This window comes from Quercus robur, chromosome 8 (genome assembly GCF_932294415.1).
Source record: "Quercus robur chromosome 8, dhQueRobu3.1, whole genome shotgun sequence".
Lineage (NCBI taxonomy): Eukaryota > Viridiplantae > Streptophyta > Magnoliopsida > Fagales > Fagaceae > Quercus > Quercus robur.
The window spans coordinates 65,981,227-66,005,827 of NC_065541.1; the positions used below are offsets into that span (position 1 = coordinate 65,981,227).

Genomic DNA, 24,601 nt, shown 5'->3' on the forward strand with positions numbered 1-24,601 from the left:
CTCTATGACCAAACGGGCTCAAAGCCATTCATATTGACCCTCTCAGTTCTACTCCTCTGCTTCGCATTCCTCATCTTCACCGACACCAAATCAAATCCTTACCTTCTCTTCTCTACTTCCACCACCTCCACCTCCACCGCCACGTCAGCTCTTCAATCCTCACTTCTGTCGTCTTCTCCTCCGCCTCGGCAAAACGACGGCGTCATTGCCGCTGCTGTTGCTGTGATCAATTATCTCTGTCATGATATAAGCTCTAAATGATCATGTTATATTTTTGCCATGTAATATTCATTTAGCCTGGATGGGTTGATGCATACTTCTAAACTACCTTTTCCGTAATGCCATACAAATCTAACTCTCAATACATGTATATGCCATATACCTACAACTGGTACGCAAGTCGAATTTACAGACAGCCATCATATAGGGGATTCAGGGCTTCATGAAATTGGTATGGTGGAGGAATCATCTTTCTTCTTTGGCACCCTGCGTAGGGTTGAATTTAAAGTTAAAAGTTGTAGAAAGCCCCCTTAAACAATGCAAAGAGAAATCTTGAGCAAAATCTATTTTTGCTCAAGTCAAGCGAGAATTAACATGGTTTATTAGAAATGGAAAATGCATTAAGTAAATTAAGTTCAAAAGTAGGATATTAAATATTGGGTCATTTATCTTCTGAGTCAATGATAGATTGTTCAAGTAGTTCCTCACTTATCACAAGCCTAACTTGTGTAAATGGATAAAGTCGATTTGAGTATCTGGGTTGTGGGACATGGAAATATCTTTCGAGTTTATTAAAAACCTCATTTTCCACAAATTGTGTTCTGGTGCTCTATTAGCTGAGAAAGAAACTCCCCATGTACAAGTAACAAGAGAGTTCAGAAGATGTAGTCAATTGTTGTACTGCACACCTACCATCGAAGCCTGTCGAGCTCGCCACTCTTGAACTAGTGCGCAGCAGCAACACATGAGATGAGTGAGAGAAGTCATCACATGAATCTCCCTACCAAACAAAACAAAGATAGTATGAAGCTAATGTTTTGTCCTGCATACTAAAGCACTTCTTTGATGGCCAAGGAAGTACCTCTATGTTAAAAAGTTCCTTAATTTCCATCTCATGCAACAAGTGTAGCAGCATCAACCACAGAAGAGGGAGTATGATATTAGATAATTGATTGATCTTTCACGAGCTGTACTTCAAAATTGATTTACAATTTATGTTGACAACTAGCACGTTAGTTATGATGATCCCATCACAATGTTTTACAAGCTTATATATTTTTCCCTTTAATACCAGGTTAGCTATCCACGAAAATGTTCCACAAGGGTAGACCCAGGTCTTGAAGCCTGTAACAAAATAAGAATACCTAATTGGTGATCATAAATATTTCTTAAGATTCTGAGGTGCTAAAATCCTAATCCAAATGATAAGATCAAACGGTAATAAGTTTGATTCAATTTTCTAAGCAGTCAATGATATATGCAGACATGACCTCGCATGTATATATATTAGTTAGAACTTTTTTTTTTTTTTTTTTTGAGGAACTTAGATCCTAACTTTTGTCATGGACCTCCATAATAACATGCCTACTATAAGTAGGGAAAAGGGGGTTAGTGTACTAACTTAAACAAGGTTCATTGCAACAATCAAAAAGATCAGTTTGCCATTGACTATGATCTTCTGGCTTTAATCCAATGTCCCCATGGCTGGAATTTACATTGGATATGTACCTGTGGCAGAATTTCATGAAGCTTGTTAATTTGGCTAAGGCGTGTTTGTATAAGCTATCGGGAAACTGTATTTTGAGTTTAAAATGAGTGTTTGTAAAAAAGTTATAAGGAGCTATATTTGCAAAACAAAATTTTGAGTTTTAAAAACACTCTTTTAATCTCCCAAAATGTCTAACCAAACAGATCATAAGACTTAAAAGAAACTACCATATCAAGTCTCACTACTACTCACTCATATTTTTCGCTTACCCTGATATCACATAAGTTGGTTCATTGGCAAGAAGTTTTGAGATCTTCTTACAGGTAGCACATTTACAACATTTTCCATTACATCAATAAAGTGTTCACTAGGTGTGTGTTTGCGTACTACTGCCAGCATTTGCGTTTGTGTTTTGACTGTTCCTATGGCAGTGTTCATGGACCAGCCAAGTTGCACAAAACATGTGAATAGTATTTTGGTTGTTTAAAAAATATTTTCTTACAGTGTTTTTAGTAATAAGTTTTCAGTTTTTAGCAAATAAACAGTATCCAAATAGACCCTGAGTATTTATGGGACTTTATTTGTTCATGATTGCTGCAATTCAATGTTTAATTTGTCTTTCTCCTTATGGAGTGCTTCATGAAATTCCAAGTTAGGATACCTATGAGACAATGACTTCTCCGATATACAAGGGAAAATGAGTTTTTGCCCTTATTTTTAAAAAAATCTAGCACAATGTTCCTGTTTTGAAACTATTAATCACTGTGTCCCTATTTTTGAAACTCGATTTTAACAAAATCGAGTTATATATAAAACTCAATATCCTCAAAATCGAGTTATATGTAAATTTTTAATTGAAACTTGACTTTAGCCAAGTCGAGTTTCACTTAAATATATATATTTTTTATTTTAAAATTAAGTGGCAAAATATGCATATAACTCAACATTGTTAATGTTGAGTTCCACTTGTAACTCGATTTTTTTTAATTGAGTTTCAAAACAAGAATACGGTGCTTAATAGTTTCAAAAAAGAGACATTGTGCTAGTTTTTTTACAAAATAAGGGCAAATGTTGTGAAATTTTAAAGTACTTGCAAGTGTACGAACCGTACCGAAGTATAGTTGAACAAGAACGAGGTCGAACTCACAGGGTCTTGAATAGACAGAGGAAAATTAATTAAACCTTAACCAAATTAATCCTAATCTAGTTTAATAAAATTTGGTTTTCTGAGATTAAATAAACTAAGTATATAATAAAATTAAGCAAATAGTTAAACTAAGCAAAAGATATAAAACAATAAAAAGATGTAAACAATCAAGGGAAAGGAATTAAGGTTTTGGAATCCGCCTTCTAGGTCATATCAGTATATATTTATGATCATTAATTTTTCCCAACTCACTACACGATAATCTAGAAATCAATCTTGCTATCATGGAAAATATCATCATTAAAACTTATGTTTAAAAATCTAAAGCATGTTCTTTTTCGCTTCTTAAGTATAAAACCAAATCATCAATTGTATCCGTAGCCAAACAAATCACAAGATATATCCAATTTTAAAAATCAAATCATAAATTGTATCCATTGACAGAGAAATCACAAGAGATATCTAATTTTATAATCAAGAATTAATAAACCAAGTATTCAATTAATTAAAGACAAATCCTAAATACTACCAGAACCCAAAAAATGACCAAAATACCCCCGAAACCTAAAAAATGGCCAAAATACCTCCCAAAACTTGAAAATTACCAAAATACCCCCAAAACCCAACAAATGACCAAAATACCCCCCGAAACCTAAATATTGCCAAAATACCCCCAAAATCCAAAAAATGACCAAAATACCTCTGAAACCCAAAAAATGACCAAAATACCCCTAAAAATTACTAAAATACCACCAAAACCCAAAAACTGACCAAAATACCCCTGAAACCTAAAAATGACCAAAATACCTCCAAAACCCAAAAAATAACCAAAATACCCCTGAAACCCAAAAAAAATGACCAAAATACTCCCAAAACCCAAAAAATGACCAAAATACCTCTAAAACCCCAAAAATGACCAAAATACCCCTAAAACCTAAAAATGACCAAAATACCTCCAAAACCCAAAAAATGACAAAAATACCCTCGAAACCCAAAAAATGACCAAAATTCCCTCAAAACCCAAAAAATGACCAAAATACGCCCCAAAACCCACAAAATGACCAAAATACCCCTAAAACCTAAAAATTACTAAAATACCACCAAAACCCAAAAACTTACCAAAATACCCCCGAAACATAAAAATGACCAAAATACCTCCAAAACCCAAAAAAATAACTAAAATACCCCTGAAACCCAAAAAATGACCAAAATACTCCCAAAACCCAAAAAATGACCAATATACCCCTAAAACCTAAAAATGACCAAAATACCTCCAAAACCCAAAAAATGACAAAAATATCCTCGAAACCCAAAAAATGACCAAAATTCCCCCAAAACCCAAAAAATGACCAAAATATCCCCAAAACCCACAAAATAACCAAAATACCTCCAAAATCTCTAAAATGAGCAAAATACCCCTCAAAACCTCTCAAATGTCCAAAATATCCCCAAAACCCAAAAACTGACCAAAATACCCTCAAAACCCAAAAAATGACCAAAATACCCCCAAAATCCACAAAATGAGAAAAATACCTCCAAAACCTCTAAAATGAGCAAAATACCCCCCCCCCCCCCCAAAAAACCTTTAAAATGTCCAAAATATCCCCAAAACCCAAAAATTACCAAAATACCCTAAAAACCCAAAAAATAACCAAAATGCTTCGTAAACCTAAAAAATGACCAAAATACCCCCTAAACCTTAAAAATGACCGAAATACCTTTGAAACCTTAAAATTATCAAAAATACTCCCGAAACCTAAAAAATGACCAAAATACCTCTGAAGCTTGTAAAATGATTAAAATACCCTAAGACCTAAAAAATGACTAAAATAACCCCAAAACCTATTACAATGACCAAAATACCCCAAAAACCTAAAAAAATGACCAAAATACCCCCAAAACCTAACAATTACCAAAATACGCCCTAAACCTAAAAAAATGACCAAAATACTCCCAAAACCTAACAATTACCAAAATACGCCCTAAACCTAAAAAATGACCGAAATACCTCTAAAACCTAAAAAATAATTGAAATACCCCCAAAAACCTAAAAAAAATGACCAAAATAATCCCAAAACCTAAAATAATAATTGATAAAAACCCATGAAACCCAAATTATGACCAAAATGCCCCTAAACATGTAAGATGACCAAAATACACCTAAAACATCTAAAATTACCGAAATAGAGGTTTCAGGGTATTTTGGATGTTTCAAGGATATTTTTGACAAATTAAAGGTTTTAAGAGTCTTTCATTCATTTTATAGGTTTCAAGGGAATTTCGGTAATTTTTTAGGTTTCGGGGTTATTTTGATCATCTTTTAGATTCTAAGGGTATTTTAGCCATTTTTTAGGTTACGAGGGCATTTCTGTCATCTTTTAGTTTTAGGGATATTTCGGTAAATTTCTAGGGTTCAGAAGTATTTTGGTAATTTTTAGGTTTTGGGGTATTTCGGTAATTTTTTAGGTTTCGGTGGTATTTTGGTCATTTTTAGGTTTCGAGGGTATTTCGGTCATTTTTTAGGTTACAAGGGTACTTGGTATTTTTTGAGTTTCGAGGGTATTTTGGTATTTTTTTGAGGTTTTAGGGGTATTTTGGTCATTTTTAGGTTTTGGGGGTATTTTGGTAATTTTTTGGGTTTCGGGGTATTTTGGTCATTTTTTGGGTTTCGGGGGTATTTTGGTAATTTTTTGGGTTTCAAGGGTATTTTGGTCGTTTTTGGGTTTTGGGGGTACTTTGGTCATTTTTTGAGTTTCGGAGGTATTTTGGTCATTTTTAGGTTTTGATGGTATTTTGGTCATTTTTTTTGGGTTTTAAGGGTATTTTGGTCATTTTCTGGGTTTTGGGGGTATTTTGGTCATTTTTAGGTTTTGGAGGTATTTTGGTCATTTTTTAGGTTTTGGAGGGTATTTTGGTAATTTTTGGGTTTCGAGGGTATTTTGGTCATTTTTTGAGTTTTGGGGGTATTTTGGTCATTTTTTGGGTTTTAGGGGGTATTTTGGTCATTTTAGTGGTTTTAAGCATATTTGGTGATTTTAGAGATATCAGGGGTATTTTGGTCATTTTAGAGGTTTCATGGGTATTTTGGGATAATTTTAGAGATTTTTGGGATAATTTTGGATGTCCAAGGGTATATTGGTAATTTTGGAAGATTAGGAGTATTTGCATCATTTTAGGTATTTATGGGTATTTTGGAGGTCAAGAGGGTATTCAAGTAATTTTAGAGGTATTTGGGTCATATTGGATTAAATGAGTGGGTTATTAATTAAATGAGTTGAGTTAGTAATGGATAATTAATTTATATATAAACGGGTCATAAATGGATAAATGGGTAATTATACATCTAACCCATCTATGACCCAACCCACCCATTTGCCACCCCAACCCACATACAGCCGACCTAAAGGCTCCAGGAAAACCTACAGTAACCTAGAGCCTCTCTTATTTGTGGTTCGGTGGAGTAAGACGAAAGCCCAAGTCCACGTATGGGTCCACGAAAGCAAGCCCATGTTTCTTTTTCTTTCTTTTCCTTGCTCCTTCACGTGTCTCCAGGCCACTTCTCTTTATTCTTTAGTCTTAATTCTTTATTCTTGCATTTTATTTTTTTCATTTTACTTCACACGTTGACTCCACTACCTCATGATTAAATGTTTCCTTAACACTTTTACCACGTCAGATTGAGTAGGGAGTCACTTCTTATTCTTTATTTTTTTGTCTTCTCTTGAATTTATGTCTGATTGGATGTAAGTTGGCTTCATTTAATTCGCTAGTCCCACTTTGCATGTAAAACCCTTGTTACCTACAACACAAAGATATTATATATTCAGTCACAAAATAACATAAAAATAAAGCTAAATATATAGATATGTGAGTACTTAATCGTATATATTTCATGCACATCAGCAAAAGCCCATTTTTCCCCTCCAATACATCCGCATCTTTCTTTATCCTATCAGTTTTGAGCATAACATTTTGGGCCTCCATATCATTTTCTTCGAGGTTGTATTTATTTCCTTTAATTCTCTTCAACTGCGTGCAATCCTTCGTTTAAATTCTGTATTCATTGTTACAAGTTACAACACTAATTGATTAGCTACTTAATTCACGTAGAATGGATCAAATGCTTGATAAAAGACTTGGCCCACATCTCAATTCCAAATTTTCCTGGACCCAGCATAGAGCCTCTTTTTTTTTCAAAAAAAATATAAATTTACTAAAAACTAGATATTTTGATAAACACTATACAAATATAATACTAGAAATAAGCAATTTTTAAACCCATCAAATCTTTTGATAAAATACATCTAACAGAGCTTCGGTCCCAACTCCCAAATACTAATGAAAATCTAAGCTTTGGTTCATTTGTTTACATCTTAGAAAATGTTATTTACACAAAAAAAATTTAAAAATATTTTTCATACTAGTTGAACCGACAAACTTATTAATTTTTATCTAAATTCATTACGGATATCACTTTCCCCTACTACTAATAATCTAGGACATCAATAAACAAATAATTTGACAAATTTTTTGTATGGTATTACTTTCTCTATCTTAAATCTTAATGCCTAAGGTTTCAAAAACCGTCCTCTCCAAGGTCTTCCAGGAATCTAGGCTCGCCTTTTCCAAAAGAAAAGGTGAAAAGTTCTGAGAAATCTATGCCCGCTACTTGCCAAACAAAAATAAGAACCAAAAGGAATAATAAAAAGAAAAAGAATCAAATCACATTCACACCGATATTAATTTGACAAATGTTCCTCATTTCATATCATCTGCCCCTCTCTTTCCTCATGTCCGGCCCAGAAGACTTGCCTCAATAGGTCAACTACTCCATTGCTAGGAAGTAGTAGCAGCGACAAACCTATTTCTTAGAATTTTCTTCCCATGACTTGGAAAGATGATCTTTTTTTTTTCCAATTACCATGTTCCATTCACACCGGAAGGGCTGGGAGATTTTGAAATGTTTAGGTTAAAAAAAATTGGGTTTGGCTTCTTTTCAGTACTTTTTTAACTGGATATGTCATTTTGATTTAAATATACAATGATAAGAGATAGTAAGTTTTAATCCCCACATTTTATTTAGTTAGTGGGTGATGTGATAGTCTTTCATTAAAACAAAAGGACTTTATCTTTTAAAAAGTACTGGAAGCAATCCAAACCCCAAAAAAATTCATCCTTCTACACACCAAATCTATTACTTGGTTGATGTGCTAATACTAGTGTTATGTACTTATGGTATGCTATTGCCTCACATGATTAGGACTAATGGCGGAACTAAAATTTTAGTTAAAAAAAGCAAGATTAAAAGATAAGACTGAAAGTAAAATTAATCTAAAACTATTAATTTAATATTAATAACAAACTAAAAAGCTAATGTAATTTTCACACACAAATTAATAGACACATAAACTTTAACTTATTTGTTTATACCTAGTTTAATTTTACTCAATTGTTTTCGATGAAAATAGTTAATGATAATTAAATTGAGAAATTAATTTATATGCACAAAGTTAAAATTGTAATTTATATCTTTACAAAATAATATAAAAGTGTAATGAAGAATATAACAAAATACCTACAAAGTTGTATATGTATCTCACAATCTTGAATATTTTTAAAAAATTATGTACAATTCAAGTATTCAACTTTTCTTCCTCTATTCCTTTAAGTAGTTAAAATTTGAGATTATAGCAAAACTTAGAAGTTTGAAACTATGCTAATGTAAAAAGATGGAAGAGAAAGAAAAAAAAAATTAGTGGATACTTTAAGGTTTCTTCTAGCAAGTAGTCTAGAAACTTTTTTTTTTTTTTCACAAAATTTGTCACAACCAATTGAAATGATAAACCAGAAAATGAAGCTAATAATGGGCTAAATGAAAATAAATAATAACTTGAAAATTTAATAATTGAAAAATTTATTGTAAAAGATATTGTTGATGAAACGGGAATTTCAGGCTTGACAGTCTTTTTGAGTCTTTTTTTATGTTTTTTCTTGGGGGGGAGAATCTTGACTTGAGTGACATGAGTCTTTACTTGCTTAGAAAGGCAGAAGCGTGTATGTGTGAATGTGGTGACCACTAGTTAGCTCCCTTTATGTAGGACATACATAATTGTCACTTTCTTTTGCTTTTTGCTTCTTGAGAACCAATTTATACTAAGAATTTGTGGAGAGCTCAGTTCAAGACTTGACATCTGATCTGGTTGCCTTTGCAAATTACTCTGCACCTTTATAAAACACATCTTCAAAGTTCATATCAAAACACTCAGAACCGCCGTGGTGATGGCTTCGGAAAAGAGTGATAGTGCAGCGCCATCATCAGCAGCAGCAGCAAAATCGAACCAGCTGTACGTATTTTTTGGCCATGAATCTTCCTCAGTCCTGTATTCAATGTATGAGATTCCTGTACCAAATCCTCTCCCTCCACCCCCAACGAAATCAGCACAAAATGCCGAAATGCATAACCCAAGTCCACTTCCCAACACTACCCCAAGCCCAATCCTCAAACTCAAAAGGGGTGAATACCCTCGAGGCATGTGCTGCGTTCAACTGGGTTCCAAATTTTACTTCTTTGGTGGCGAGTACGATGATTTGGATCACCCATATGTTGCTAAAGATGTTAAGACAAAGTACAAGAATGTAAAGCGAGATAGATATCCTAGAGATGTCTATGTTTTTGACCCCACCAACACCAACACCACCACTGATGATAACAAGAAGAAGTTGATGATGATAAATGGTACACCAATGCAGACCGGAAAGGCTAAGCCTTTGGGGTTTGTGGTGGATGAGAAGATTTACGTGGTTGGAAGCACTTTCACATCCAAATTCTTAAAAAATGTAGACGAAAAGAATTCAGATATAAAAAAGCATGTTTTGTTCGAGGTGTATGATCCTAAAGTTGATAAGTGGTCCACTTTGCCAACTCCTTCTCATCCTTTGATTAAGGACTCGGAGCCAGAGGAGACTGAATGGGTGGGGCATGCTGTTGTGGGAAGGAAGGTTCTCCTTCATAATCAATTCGGCTATGGTGTTCTTCAACACCGCCTATATTGTTATGATCTCAATAGAGGTGAATGGATAAATTACCAAAACCTGCCTTCCTACTCTGGTAGTTTCGTAGGGAGGAGTGAGTTTGTAGGGTATACCCTTTATGGAGTTTACAACAGGAAAGTATCTGCAATAACTCCATTAGCTGATGCAAATGAGAAGGAGGAGGAGGAGAATATGGGTGCAGATGTAGAGAACCCTCTTTATTTTCCATCTGAGGACTTGAGCTCCGTTGTGGATGCTATTTACCATAAATTTCCTCCAAAGCTGGACTCCTCAATTACCTCATCAAGCTTGCTTCACTTGGGGAATGGAGTCTTTTGTTTTGTGATGTCTGGCAGGCCTCTGCATTTCAAGCATCGGCATGGTTATCATGCTATTGACGATAACAAAAAAGGTGTTATTAGCATCGTAATCTTTCAGGCCCTCGGGGATAAACACTTACGAGGTGAAGGTGAAGATGAAGATGAAGATGAATATAGTAGCGATGAAGATGAAGGTAACGCCGGATTCTTCAGGGCAAAATTCTTGTATTCCGCTCATTATCACATCAATACTCGCTCCCGAAATCTTGGGGATATCCATGGTTGCTTCTCTCTTGGCCTGGTATGTATTTCTATTTCTTTCATGCTCCCGTTGTTCTTTTCTTCATTATTTTTCTTTCTCTGCATACAATACCATTACTTGTGTCTTGGGATTTAACATTACTGTGTGCACATTATTAACTAATTCAGTGGACAGCTTATTATTGCATTAAGTCTCTGCAAATTATGGTTTCTTTTTTTATCATTCCATTAATCCTAGTCCATGATCTTCATACCATACCAATACTTCGCCTTGTGTGTTGGAATTCAACAATATTTTGGCGGTTCCTTAACACCCCTGCTCCTCCCCACTTATCATTCGTGGTCTTGCAATTTTGAGTTTGTCCAAATGCATAATTTTTGAAATATTTACTTGTAATTGACTTTTTACTTTTGTATAGTCGTTTAACTTTGGAGATGAGAGTGACCCTAATTGTGCTGAGCATGGCAAAGGGCCTATGTCAAACTCGCCATCCGATCCACATCTTGATCCCCAATCTGTCCCCGATGTGCAGCCTTGGATGAAGGAGGCGATGGCTTGGTTCTTGCAATATGTGGAGGATGATATTAACGATAACTTCATTATGACCACAAGGCCTAGTTCGCTAGGTGAGAGAAGGCACATAAATCACCAGCTTCCTTGGCAGCTGCCGCATCACATGCTCACTCAAGAGTGCCCAGCTGTGCAGACTAAGATAGCTTGGTATGTTGCAAGGAAAGCTTTGATTGAGGAACGACGTCAGCTGCAAGATCTTCAACGAGAGCACGAGATAGTGAGGAAGGAGAATACCATGCTCACCAATCAAAGGGATCTTTACCAGTCATGGATTTCGCGGTTTTTTGATGATCAGAGATTTCAGGCTATTGCTGATCCGTTTGAGCCTCGACCGGTGACATCTTCTGTTCCCTCATCTTCTCAGCCTACTGAGCCACTAGTCAGCAATCAATCTGGAGATACCTCCCATAGGATGGAGACCCTGTCCTTGTCGTAGATGCCACCCTACCAAACCAGACCTGATGATGCTAATGACCAATAGACTTGGGATTTCTTTCTGTTTTGTCTAATTGATGGTATTTGATGTAGGGGAATTTCCATGATTGTATCTTAAACTCTTATAATATATTAATATGACAACTGTTCTGTGTGTTTGTGTGACATTATGGTTATTGTTCTTATTGATGCATGTTCTCTTGTTTTGTATTCTAATCATCTAATGCTTGACCTATTGTTATCTGTAAACTTTGTTATTTGCTTTAATGGACTGAAACTTTTAAGTTTTGCTTGCGTGAGAAGGTGCTGCTCCAGCTGGCCCAAGAGGCTTAGTATTAAACCTCCAAGCCTACAACTGAATCAGGTGATGAAGAAATGTTCTATGACGATACAAAACTTTGGTCTTATGTTGTATCAGATGTTTATTTGAATAACCTTGCCATAAACTAGTCATGAGCGTGAGGAATGTTATGGATATGAATGCTCTATGTTAGTGATTTAATGCCTTTTTTATTTGTTTTATTAGGTAACCATTAGTGTTCAGTTTTTCCATTGCTTTAGTTTTTTGCCTTAAATAGAATCCACTTGTTTTATCTTTGGAGTCACTGGCATACTGCAGGATCACCCTTCATCTATTCACTAAACCAAATTTGAGATTTTACTTCTTTCAGCTTTGCCACAACTCTTAGTCTTTTAAGACCTATCCTTGGAACTTATAGATTTAGTCATTGAGATGAATCACATATTGAGACTGGGTGAATATATTGTAGTTTAGGACACCATGGAAATAATTAACAAACTTAGTCAGATCTTGCTTTGCCTGCACCTCTATAGAACATATAGAACTAGGAGTAAGATTTATGTCCATTTTCATTGGTCACTAGCGCTTTATAAGGATCAGTTCTTTGTTGGCAGGCATCCAACGGTTGAAGCATGAACAAAGGTGGTAAATAAAGCTGATCATTTACCACTGTAAATCTTAATCCTAGATTATATGTTCTATAGACAACCAGAAATAAATAAACAAATTGAGAAAAAGCAAAAGAAGAAGAATTCATGTCACTTATTTTTGTCAAAATGTGAATTCAATAGATATGGCATTTATTTACTGCAGCATATATGATTAGGTTGGTTCAGATAAGCTTTTTTTTCATTCATATATTCATTACTTTGATATCATCTTTTTATAATCATTCAATATATATAAAAACAGAAACCTCATATGTAAAAGCATGAGGTGCTTCTATATGGCACATTCTTAGAGAACTCTTTCATTTAGACTTCCAACTCATCATCTTCTAATTACCACCATATGTCATTCTTTGTTTGTTATGATTTAATACATGCAAACATTTCACTTGAACTTGCCTGGATGAAAAATATGATCTACTTTGCTTTCCCACATCAGCCTATATGGTTACAAGTCATTGTGTGCAATATGTCTTTCTGGTGTTCGCTCATTAACTTTTTTTTGTTCATTGAATAGAGTTGTGACGGTGATTTCTGTCCCTTTGAAGTTTTATGGTACTAATATAATCCAAACCTAATACTCAAAGAGATAAGCACTTGTCATATGCTGATTGTAGAATTTATTTTATTGTTTGCCTCTCTTCAGAAAAAAAAAAAAAAAAAAAAAAAAAAGTTTATCCTATTCTAAATTTCAATTATAATCAAGTTTGCAAGTTAAAGCTGGAAACACCGGAGTAGAAACCTTCTATGACCAGTAAGTTATCACTGCTTTTGCATTGGCTCCTCTTTGGGGAATGATGATTAAAATTCTCACAAAGATAAATTGTTGTTAAATTCTTCAAGAAAGGAAGGAGATATTCTTACTTTCTTTTTCCTGGTTGGCATTGCCTTCTTAACAAGATTTTCATCGACAGCCAGCTGTTCCTTCTAGCCAAATTCAATTATGGAAGGCTTCCATTGCTAAAACAGAAAATGCAGTGTCATGACTTGAGTTTGCTAGTTTAAACCCTGTTCCTGACCAGTAGTTTTAAACCTCAAGTATTGGAAGTGGGGAGAGTGATGTTGTATAATCTGTATTTGGATTGCATAGAGGTCATACTCCAAACACAACATCACTAACTTGTGTACAGTGTTCGCTTGAATAAGTACTTAGGGAAGTAGGTGTCATTTTGTAGTTATTGCTTCAAGTTTATGTTCTGTGGAGAAATATTACATATATTTGCATAGAAAAGTAGATCAATATAAATTGTGATTGAAAATCTTATGTTGCAGAGCAATCACTTCTTAAATAAAAGAAGACGCACCTTGGCTTTTTACTCATAAAATTATGTCTGATCTCCATTTGATAATGCATCTTTGATAGTACGTCAGCATGGTCATGTCATGATATAAGCTCTAAAAGAAAACCTTTATATTTTGCCATGTCATGTTCATTTAGTTTGGATGAGTTGATACATGACTTCTAAGCTACCTTTTCCTATATGCTCTACAGATCTCACTCTTTCTTTTTATGTATAATTCTTATAACTACAATTGGTACACAAGTAGAATTGATAGACAGCCATTGCATAGGGGATTCAGGGCTTCATAAATTGGTATGGTGGAGGAATCATCTTTCTTCCTTGGCAACCTGCATAGGGTTGAATTTGCAGTTAAAAGGTGTAGAAAAACCTCTCAAGCATAACTTGGCTAATGAGTTTAGTAGGTTGCTTAAGTCAACCTCAAATAGCTTGGTTTAGAGGAATGAGAAGTGATTTAAGTCAGAAGTAGATGTTTTAGATTAGGTCATTTACCTTCCGAGTCTAATGATAGATACTGCCTTAAAAGGCCTTTTTTGACTAGCCTAACTTGTTTTACCATCCTAAATTTATGGGTTTAAATGGGAGAGCAAATGGATAAAGCCTGTTGGATTATCTGGGTCATGGGACATGGAAATATCTTTTGAGTTTATTAAAATCCACATTTTTCTCAAAATTGTTTTCAAGTGCTCTATTTGCTGGGAAAGAAATTCCCTATATGAAAGTAGTTCTGAAGATGTAGCCAATTATTGTATTGCACCTACCATCGAAGCCCCTAATTTCGAGCTCACGCCACTCTTGAACTAGTGCGCAGCAGCAACACATGAGATGAGTTGAGAAGTCATCACATGAACCTCCCTACGAAATAAAACAAGATAATATTAGGCTAATGTTTTGTCCTGCATACTAAAGCATATCTTTGATGGCCAAGGAAGTACCTCTATGTTAAAAAGCTCCCTCAATTTCCTTCTAATGCAACAACTATAGCAGCAACAACCACAGAAGAGGGAGTATGACATTAGATCATTGATTGCGCGTTCACGAGCTGTACTCAAGAATGGATGTACAATTCATGTTAACAACTAGCACATTAGTTATGAAGTTATGATAATACCATTACAATGTTTTACAAGCTTACATATTTTTCCCTTTGACACCAAGTTAGCTATCCATGAAAATGTTCCACAAGGATAGAAGAAGGTCTTGAAGCCTGTAACAAAATAGGAAAACCTAATTGTTGATCTTAAATATTTCATAAGAATCTAACGTGCTAAAATCCTAGCCCGCATATACAGACATGACTTCGCATGTATATATATTGGTTAGATCCCAACTCTCATCTTGGATCTCCATAATAGTAACATGTAATATATTCATGGACCATCATGCAATGTCTACTCTAATCAGGGGAAAAAAAAAGGGGTTTAGTGTACTAACTTAGACAAGGTTCACTGCAACAATCGAAAAGATCAGTTTGCCATTGACTTTGATCTTCTGGCTTTAATCCGGGGTCTCCATAGCTGGAATTTACATTGGATACATACCTGTGGCATAATTTCATGAAGCTTCTTGATAATTTGGCTAAGACTTAAAGAGGTTACCATAACCAAAAATAAATAAATAAATAACGAGTCTCACTACTACTCACTCATGCCTTTCACTTACCCTGATATCACATAAGTTGGTTCATTGGCAAGAAGTTTTGTGATCTTCTTACCAGGTAGCACATTTACAACATTTTCTGTTACATCAATGAGGTGTTCAATCACCCGGCATTGATCGGGGTCATTATTTGTTTGTGATCGCTGCAATTCAATGTTTAATTTGTCTTTCTCTTCATGGAGTGCTTCATGAAATTCCAAGTCAGGATACCTACGAGACAACGACTTCTCCAGTACATTAGCATCTCTCTTTGTCCGATCAGGTTTGATTATAACATTTTGGGCTTCCATATCTTCTTCTTCGAGGGTGTATTCCCTTTGATCTTCTTCAATCGCCTGCAATCCTTCCTTTATATCCTGAGTTCATTGTTGCAACACTAATTGGTTAAATACTGATTAATTCGCGTAGAATGAATCAAATGCTTGATAAAGAATTATCCCCTATTTGATTTCCAAATTTTCATGGGCCCAATGGGAGAGACAAAAAGTTTATTATTTTTTATAATTTAATAGATACAACAATCCTTGTTACTCAATAAGAGTTGTCTGATTTCTACTTTATATGTAAACTAGTAGTAGAGCCACAAGATACGTGAAAAAATTTCATAATTTATTAATTTTATTAAGTAAATAATGAAAATAATAGATTTTTTTTAGAGAGTTTTAACCTATGACGTTCGCTCATAAAACTCTCTCTCAAAAAAATAAAAATAATAGATAGATGAGATTTATAAGTGTCAATTTCAAACTATTCTTAAAATATTATGATTATTTTAACAAAATATAGTTGATATAATATATTAAAATTTTAAAAGTAATTAAGCTATCTATATTTTTTATTTGGATTAAAAGTGTTTTAAATTTTGTATTTTTTTTTCCGACAAAACATAATATATTTTACATTCAATTATTATATAAGGCGAGATATTAAATAATGTAATGTATGATTGGAATTTTTTTTTAGTACTACTTACAATTTACAAATAGTTTATCCTTTATGCATCTTAAATGGCATAAAGAGGAAGTAGATATTAGTAAATTCATTACTTATATTAGAAAAAAAAAATACAACTTTAATAACATAAAAAAAAAAATTTAATGTTATCAAGATCCTACCAACATTATGCTGAGAATGTTGCATAATTGTCAATGAAGTTTCTTCTTTAAAAAAATTTCAAGCAACGGCTTTTTTTACACAAACCTTTCCTCCCAAAGTATCATTGAAGTGGACTGAATGGACTGAAGTGGACCTAAATAGGCCAAATGGACTATAATGGACCAAAATTGACCAAGTGGACCGAAGTGGATTCAAATGAACCAAAATTGAATGAAGTGGACTAAATAAACCAAATGACTGAAGTGGACTGAATAGACCAAACTGGACCGAAATAAACTTAAATGGACCGAAATAAACTGAAATAACAGAAATAAACCAAATAGATCAAAATAGACCAAATGGACTGAAATGGACCAAAATCGACCAATAGATCCAACCGGGCCGAAATGGACCTAATAGACCGAATAGGACCGAATGTACTGAAATAGACTCAAATTGACTGAAATACTACGTTGATATGACTAAATAAGAGTGTAGCAATAATAAATGCTAACATAGATTAATGCAACATCTACTGGAGTCTAGTGAAGTGAATTAGTTTCCTTAGGTGCCTTTTCCTTATTAGTTGTTATAAGAGTTCTCTAACTTCTCCTTTATATGAAATACATCTACTAGAGCTTAAGTTCCAAGTAGTAATGAAAATCTAAGCTTTAGTTCATTTGTTCCCATATTATCTTAACACGTAAAAAACCAAAAACTCTCTACTCTCCAGAGACTTCTAGGTTTGCCTTTCCGAAAGAAAAAGTGAAAGTTTGAGAAATGAATGCCCGCTACTTTCGAAACGAGAAGCATAACCAAAAGAAAGAAAAAGAAAAAGAGCCAATCACCGACATTAAGTTGACAAATATTCCTCGTTTCATACCTTCTTGATTAGAATATTCATGGAATTAATTAGGAGTGTAAGACCCTTTTCTACTTTAAATAAATTAAATGATAAATTTTTCTTTTCTACAAAATTTTGTTCGTTTTTAATCCTTACTTTAAAATTAAAATTTTATTTTTACAAAAAAAAAAAACGTTTTTCCATTTATCTAAAGTCTTCAAGTCACAAACTTTTTTCGCGTACCACATTAAAATTCGAATTCTTATTTTTTTTTCTATGCAAAATTCCAAAATTTTAATGTCATGTAGATAAAATGTCAAATTACTATTCTTAATTTTTTGAGAAATTATAACTTTTTAAGTTTGAATAATGAAAAATCAAATTTTGGCTAGAGTTTATGGATGAAAATTTTGTTTTTAACGTAAAAAACCCAAAAAAAAAAAAAAAAAAACACATAATAATTTTCGTTGATTATTACCTGCATGCGAAACTCTTGGACCAAAGAAATCAACGGCACGAGACGAAGATAGCGATCAATATCAGCTTGGACTTGGCGGAACTGATACACTACGTTCCACCCCATGGCAAGCATGTAAAGGTAGCTCTTCTCTCTGCAACTTTCCACCAACTCAAGTGCTTTCCTCAGTGCCTCTTCCAAACCATCCAACGGTTCCTTCGTCGCCGGCAAGTTCATCAGGTCCGTTGATTTCAGCTTCTCCAACAGGTTCCCTATCAGCCTCACGTGCTCCACTAGTTGCTCGCAGTTCTTGCGGTGTGTGGTGGTGTTTTGAGCTGATGATATGATCATATTGCTTAGGTCTAAGGCGTCCACTCCTGATGATGGTAGTGCTTGTGCATAGCTCAGCATGTTGCTCCGGTGTAATAGGAAGTGATATATAGCCACACAGAGAAGAAAGAGTTTATAGAAGTAACTTATTGATTGGGTTCCTGTTTGTTATTCTAGCTATCTTGTTTTAGGTGTTTTGTTGCTTTTCCTTCTTTCTTTTTCTTTTGGGATGAATGAATGAATGAGTCTTTACTTTATCTTTTCCTTCCCCCCCTCTTGTTAATTTATGCCTGCTTTCTCTCTCTTTTTGATGTGTTAAATGTTAATAGTTGTGTATTGTTAAGTAATGATTAATGAATAATGATAGGGACTACAAATTTGAATACTTATATCTCAACTCAATCTCTCAATTTTTATTTTATAAAAATAAAAAATAAAAAATATATCAACTTTTAAAAATATAAAAAAAAAAATTAATAATTTGGTTTTCACTATGCTTGATGTAACCTATCAATTACCATTAATATTATGCTTTGTAAATTTTTGTAGTAAAATAGTAGTATCTTTAATATATTCTATTGTTAAATTGTTACTTGATTGATGTGTTAGCAATAGTGTCCTATATTACATCACATGATTAAGATGATTGATATTTAACCTAAAATGAAAAAGTGCAACCAAGTTATAACCTTAATTGTTACTTGTTTGTATTAATGTTTGGTTAGATAAAGTTTGGCTGCAACCCAATATGAAAGAATTCCTCCAAACTAGACTAAGTGACACCTTATGAAGCAAACATGTGTTTTGGGCATACACATAACCATTTACCTAACCCACCTAACTACAGTCAACACACTTAACTAGCCTCTCTCTCTCTCTCTCTCTTTGAGATTTAATTCTTTGCACATTTACTCCAAAAATAAGTTCTTAAATTTTCGTATTTCAAAAGCATATAGTCTATATATATTTTTAAAAAAGTGCAAAAATACCATTAGAGGTTTGGGTTTATATGAATGAGAAAATCAATTAACCATCATGTAATCAATGACGCAAATTGATTGGCAATGAAGAGAAATATGTTGTAGCCATCATCTGCCCGCATTTAAAAAAAGTCACTAAATGATACATGTTACTAATCACATGATCGGTAACGTGATTTTCTCCCCTATAAGAACTAATGGAAGTTAGTCTTAGCTTTTAGGGGCCAATTTGGCAGATATGGAAATCTAAGAATTGAAATACCAGTTTTTGCGTTTAAGCCTTAAAAAAAAAGTTTAAATTAGCAAATTTTCATGTACAAGTTCTCATTAAAATTGATGTATTTTTTTTTTATAAAGAAAAAGTTAGAACATTAAAATTGATTCTACCCCCAGTTTTATTTTTTTGAGAAACTATTCTACCCCCAGTTTAAATAAACAAGATATAATTTTTCAATTTAAGACTGGACCGACAGCTTTCAAATTTATTTTAAATTCAGAACCAACCCAATTCAAATTGTACATGTTCTTCTAAACAATCCCACAGACTCATAAAGGGACCATGTGTGGAATACACAGTTACGGGCTAAACCGCGAAAGCGCCTCTCTCTCTCTCAGAGTCAGAGGTCAAAGCTTTGCGGAATACTAGTATTTTAATCGCTAAATTAGGGAACAAACTACAAAGCCTCCCTTTTTTTTCTTAATATTCTGTTACTTCCACCATCCCCAGGTAACGACATTCCAAATCTCACTCAGATCTTGCTCCTTTCTTTAAACTTCTAAACTCTCTCTCTCTCACACTTTCTCTATTGCTCTACAATGGCTATCACAGTCCCAAACCTAATCAAAGAAAGAAAATTCCCATTCATATTGACCCTCTCAGTTCTACTCCTCTGCTTCGCATTCCTCATCTTCACCGACACCAAATCAAATCCTTACCTTCTCTTCTCCACCTCCACCTCCACCTCCACCGCCACGTCAGCTCTTCAATCCTCACTTCCGTCGTCTCCGCCTCCGCCTCGGCAAAACGACGGCGTCGCTGCCCCCGCTGCTGTTGCGGTGATCAATGCGGATCCGAATTCCCCTCGTATTGATTGGAAGCTGTGTAAAGGAACCGTGGCCGTTGATTTCATACCGTGTTTGGATAATTTCAAGGCGATCAAGGCGTTGAAGGCGCGGAGACATATGGAGCACCGTGAACGCCATTGCCCCGACCCGAACCCGCGTTGCTTGGTTCCTCTTCCCAAGGGTTATCGGATCCCTCTTCTGTGGCCTAAGAGCAGAGACATGGTAAGGTGAGACTTTTTGTTTCCGTCGTTTTTGTTTTTTCCTTTAAAATGACTGCGTTTTCGTACCTGAATTGCATTGCATGCCATATTCGATGCTTAGGGAAGAGTTTAATTTTGAAGCTATAAAGTATAAAGATCGATCTTCATGAATTGGAAAAGCTCAATTTTGTTTGAAGCTTTCAGTTTCTGCATTGACTAGGAGTTTGAACCATTACTTATAATTGGATAAATTACCAATGGTCTCAAAAGCTTAATCTATTAGGAAATGGTGAATTGCTTTTTTTTTTTTTTTTTTTTTTTTTTTTTTTGCCAATTGTATTGAAAATTTTATTTGTTAAAGCTAATTTTAGAGCAAAATATACTGGTCCTTTAAAGGAAATCTGGTTTAGCGAGACGAGTGATGAGGCATTCTTTTGAAATGGAATTTAGGGAGAACAATTGAATAGAAAATTAAGGGTATGCACTAGGAATCGGTACTCAGGGTTTGCTTGGAATGCGAAATTCATTACTAGTCTTTTCTCTCTACCTTGTTCTCGAGTTTGCGGGCTCTGTTAAACCACTCAACTGTATAAAACATATGGAAAGAGCAGAAATATTTTGGAAGAAAGATTCTCTGTCCTTGGACATTAGCAGACTTTACCTATTGGTGGCAAATGATTCAATATAAGCAAAATTTTGCTATAACAGTTGATTCATTGGAAACTGAAATGACTTTTATTATGCGAGCTCATTTTATGGAGTATAAAATACGGAATGAAAATACATCACTTGTGGTTATTTTATCTAAATCGAATTTGTAATGATAACTAGTCTAGGTTGATTAATGGTAGACTGAATTACAGAATTTCTTGTTTGGATTTGATAAGAATGATGACGCATTCTTTTGTTTTTTTATTCCCAGGTATGGTATAATAATGTCCCTCACCCAAAGCTTGTTGAGTACAAGAAGGACCAAAACTGGGTGCGTAAGTCTGGTGATTACCTTGTTTTCCCTGGAGGTGGCACTCAATTCAAGGATGGAGTTATTAGCTACGTTGAATTTATACAAAGGGTATACCATTTTACTGCTTAAAGTTTAAAAGCTTATGAACTTTGCCAGCTAAATTAGTATCTTTTTGTTTCTTCTCCATCTTGAATGTGTGAAGATAGAAACAAACTATGCAAGTGGTAGTGATGAGATTTTTGCAAAAGTCCAGTGCAAAACAAGGATATTTGGCTCTCTTTTGGAGGATTGACCTTCATTTATGTCTTACTCATCAATTTACAAATAAAAATCATTTGTCCTATTCTTATTGTTCCACTTTATGCTCCATTATCTGCAGTATGCCATGTGTGCGATTCTTTTGTCCCATTTTAAACTTTGGTTACTTTATGAGGAGGAAAAAGAAGGAATGCGCAGTAGGCTGCGATTGATGGAGCATAAAGTGGAACTCTCATAGTAGGATAGATTATTTTTATATATAAAAACTGAGTCTGTTATGATTGGAAATTAATGGCATTTTTCTTGAAGACTATTGAATGAATTTTTTTATTTATTGTGTTACTCTAGACTTTACCAACCGTTGAATGGGGGAGGCACATCCGGGTTATATTAGATGTTGGTTGTGGTGTTGCTAGTTTTGGTGGCTATTTACTGGACAAAAATGTTATTACCATGTCATTTGCTCCAAAGGATGAGCATGAAGCTCAGATACAGTTTGCTCTTGAACGAGGAATTCCTGCTACTCTGTCAGTCATTGGAACACAAAAGCTGACATTTCCAGACAACGCATATGATTTGATTCATTGTGCACGATGCAGGGTTCACTGGGATGCAGATGGTACTTTGTGCAACTGTTTTTCGCTTTTAATTCTGAAGTACTATTTTGTATTCATTGACTGTGTTGTGTCTCTTTGGTTGTAAATCTTAGGTGGGAAACCATTATTGGAACTCAACAGAATTCTTAGGCCTGGTGGCTTTTTTGTGTGGTCTGCTACACCAGTCTATCGTGACGATGAAAGAGATCAGAATATATGGAAGGGTTTGTGATATGACCTCACACTCTTAATTATATTGCTCTAGTTATTCATGGTTTTTTAGATGGATTTGTAATTAATTCATATTTTTACATTCATAATTTTATTTTTGACCTTTTAAGATTTACCAATACGAGATATAGAAAAGCTTGAGTTGATTGAAGTTAGACATTCTTATTTAATGATTCTTGCAGCTATGGTGGCTTTGACCAAATCAATGTGCTGGAAAGTTGTGGCTAGGACAGTTGATTCATCTGGAATTGGGCTTGTAATATACCAAAAGCCTGTCTCACCTTCCTGCTATGAAAAACGAAAAAATAATAATTATCCACCATTATGTGATCAGAAAGATGGGAAAAACAGTTCATGGTATTTTTCCAAAACACATTGTCTCTCCATCACATTAACATTGCTGCAGCTATTTTTAATGCTATTGGCGCATTGCCTGAGAATCAATTTTTTAGAATACTATTCAAATTTTATCCATATTTGTGCTAATCTTTTCTATATTTCTGTGGTAGGTATGTGCCTCTCAGTCATTGTCTTTCTTTGCTTCCGGTTGATAGTAAGGGTAACTTGGTCAGCTGGCCCATGCCCTGGCCCAAGAGGCTTAGTAGTAAACCTCCAAGCCTATCAACTGAATCAGGTGCTGAAGAAATGTTCTATGAGGACACAAAACATTGGTCCGACCTTGTATCAGATGTTTATTTGAATGACCTTACCATAAACTGGTCAAGTGTGAGGAATGTGATGGATATGAATGCTCACTATGGAGGGTAAAGTATACAAAGTTAGCAAATATGTCAACTCCATTTTTCTTCATTTTTGTTTGTTTTGTTAGTTAATCATTTGTCTCTAGCTTTTCCCTTTCAGTTTTCACTCCTTAAATGTGAAGATGCAAGGGGTGGGCTCTATATTTTAATAGCTAGCCTTAAAAATAATCCATTCTTTTTTTTCTTCACGGATTTCTATGCTGCAAGGAGTAAATGGCATACTGCAGGATCACCCCTCATCTATTCTCTAAACTGAATTTATGATTTTGCTTTTTCCAGATTTGCTGCAGCACTTATTGATCTACCTGTCTGGGTAATGAATGTCATCCCCATTGATGTACCAGATACTCTATCTATTATATTTGACAGAGGGTTGATTGGAATCTATCACGATTGGTGCGAGTCTTTAAACACCTATCCTCGAACTTATGATCTACTGCATTCCAGCTTTCTCTTCAGAAATCTTACACAAAGGTAGAACAACTGTTTGGTTCATTGCCCTTTAACCTATGGTGATTGCTACCTCATAACTGATATGGAAATTTTTTATGAATGGAAGTAGAAATATGAAAATTGTGTTTCTCTATTTGGCTTAAATAAATTTTTACCCCAAAAGAGAAAAGAAATGCTAAACCCAAATCAATATATTTCAGTTCGACTTTATGTGGTGATCTAAGATATTTGCTATTTTTTCAGATGTGATGTCTTGGATGTGATCGTTGAGATGGATCGCATACTGAGACCGGGCGGATATATTGTGGTTCAGGACAACATGGAAATTATTAATAAGCTTAGTCCTATCTTGCATTCGCTTCATTGGTCACTAACGCTGTATAAGGATCAGTTTCTCGTTGGTAAGAAGGGTTTCTGGCGTCCCACAATTGGAGAAACTAAATCATGAATAGAGCTGATCATTTACCACTGTACAATCTTACTTTTAGTTTTATATGTTCGATAGACAACTACAAAGAAAGATAAAAATTATAAAAAGAAGAGGAGAACACATTCCTTTTACTTTTATTACAAAGGCTCTTATTAGTAACTAAATCTAAATTGATGTCCTTTATTTTTGTCAAAGTGTCAATTCAATACACATGGCATTACTTTGTGGTAGCAATGACGAGATGATGTGATAGTTGAGATTTTGTGTTCAGATCAGCCTTTTGTTATTGTATGCAATTCTTATATTCATTACTCTTGTATAATCTAATTATAATATTAAACAATAATACTTTTTTGTGGTAATTATTAAAAACTAATAGTTTACTACACAGTGGGAATAATTTTTTATTATTATCAAATCTGTCCCCTTCCAAGAGTTGGATGTGAGACTGCCTCTTATAAAACTGGGTAAGTAGCACGGAATTGGAACTTGTATTTCTAAGTGTAGATGTTATAGAAACATTAATTTCAA

General features: G+C 34.4%; 3 protein-coding genes and 1 pseudogene across 3 annotated transcripts; 2 read left to right on the forward strand and 2 right to left on the reverse strand.

The window, feature by feature from the left end:
- Positions 1–655: 655 nt before the first annotated feature.
- LOC126696656 (protein MID1-COMPLEMENTING ACTIVITY 1-like) lies at positions 656–9,094 on the reverse strand (annotated as a pseudogene).
- On the forward strand, positions 8,981–11,642 carry LOC126697770 (uncharacterized). Its single transcript, XM_050394864.1, has 2 exons — positions 8,981–10,508; positions 10,888–11,642. Exons 1-2 carry the CDS (start codon positions 9,135–9,137, stop codon positions 11,476–11,478), a joined length of 1,965 nt encoding a protein of 654 aa, XP_050250821.1. The 5' UTR covers positions 8,981–9,134; the 3' UTR covers positions 11,479–11,642.
- A 2,193-nt stretch (positions 11,643–13,835) lies between these two features.
- Positions 13,836–18,371, reverse strand: LOC126697772 (protein MID1-COMPLEMENTING ACTIVITY 1-like). Its single transcript, XM_050394866.1, has 7 exons — positions 17,824–18,371; positions 15,410–15,762; positions 15,182–15,288; positions 14,883–14,954; positions 14,683–14,789; positions 14,509–14,602; positions 13,836–14,076 (listed from the first exon to the last, which is right to left on the reverse strand). Exons 1-7 carry the CDS (start codon positions 18,211–18,213, stop codon positions 14,024–14,026), a joined length of 1,176 nt encoding a protein of 391 aa, XP_050250823.1. The 5' UTR covers positions 18,214–18,371; the 3' UTR covers positions 13,836–14,023.
- A 1,325-nt stretch (positions 18,372–19,696) lies between these two features.
- On the forward strand, positions 19,697–24,340 carry LOC126697771 (probable methyltransferase PMT23). Its single transcript, XM_050394865.1, has 8 exons — positions 19,697–20,399; positions 21,300–21,449; positions 21,948–22,218; positions 22,309–22,419; positions 22,609–22,783; positions 22,936–23,190; positions 23,467–23,661; positions 23,884–24,340. The coding sequence occupies exons 1-8, from the start codon at positions 19,929–19,931 to the stop codon at positions 24,086–24,088; spliced, it is 1,833 nt and encodes a 610-aa protein (XP_050250822.1). The 5' UTR covers positions 19,697–19,928; the 3' UTR covers positions 24,089–24,340.
- The last annotated feature ends 261 nt before the right edge of the window (positions 24,341–24,601 follow it).

Excerpts from the sequence above, each read along its gene's own strand:
- LOC126697772 (XM_050394866.1), bottom strand. The coding sequence starts at position 18,213 with ATGCTGAGCTATGCACAAGCACTACCATCATCAGGAGTGGACGCCTTA. Across the intron at positions 15,289-15,409 it reads CCAACTTATGTGATATCAGG|GTATGTATCCAATGTAAATT; the intron begins GTAAGTGAAAGG and ends ATTATGCCACAG. Across the intron at positions 14,077-14,508 it reads CGAAATTAGGGGCTTCGATG|GTTGCCAAGGAAGAAAGATG; the intron begins GTAGGTGCAATA and ends AACCCTATGCAG.
- LOC126697770 (XM_050394864.1), top strand. The coding sequence starts at position 9,135 with ATGGCTTCGGAAAAGAGTGATAGTGCAGCGCCATCATCAGCAGCAGCA. Across the intron at positions 10,509-10,887 it reads GTTGCTTCTCTCTTGGCCTG|TCGTTTAACTTTGGAGATGA; the intron begins GTATGTATTTCT and ends ACTTTTGTATAG.
- LOC126697771 (XM_050394865.1), top strand. The coding sequence starts at position 19,929 with ATGGCTATCACAGTCCCAAACCTAATCAAAGAAAGAAAATTCCCATTC. Across the intron at positions 22,219-22,308 it reads GGTTCACTGGGATGCAGATG|GTGGGAAACCATTATTGGAA; the intron begins GTACTTTGTGCA and ends TGTAAATCTTAG. Across the intron at positions 22,420-22,608 it reads AGATCAGAATATATGGAAGG|CTATGGTGGCTTTGACCAAA; the intron begins GTTTGTGATATG and ends TGATTCTTGCAG.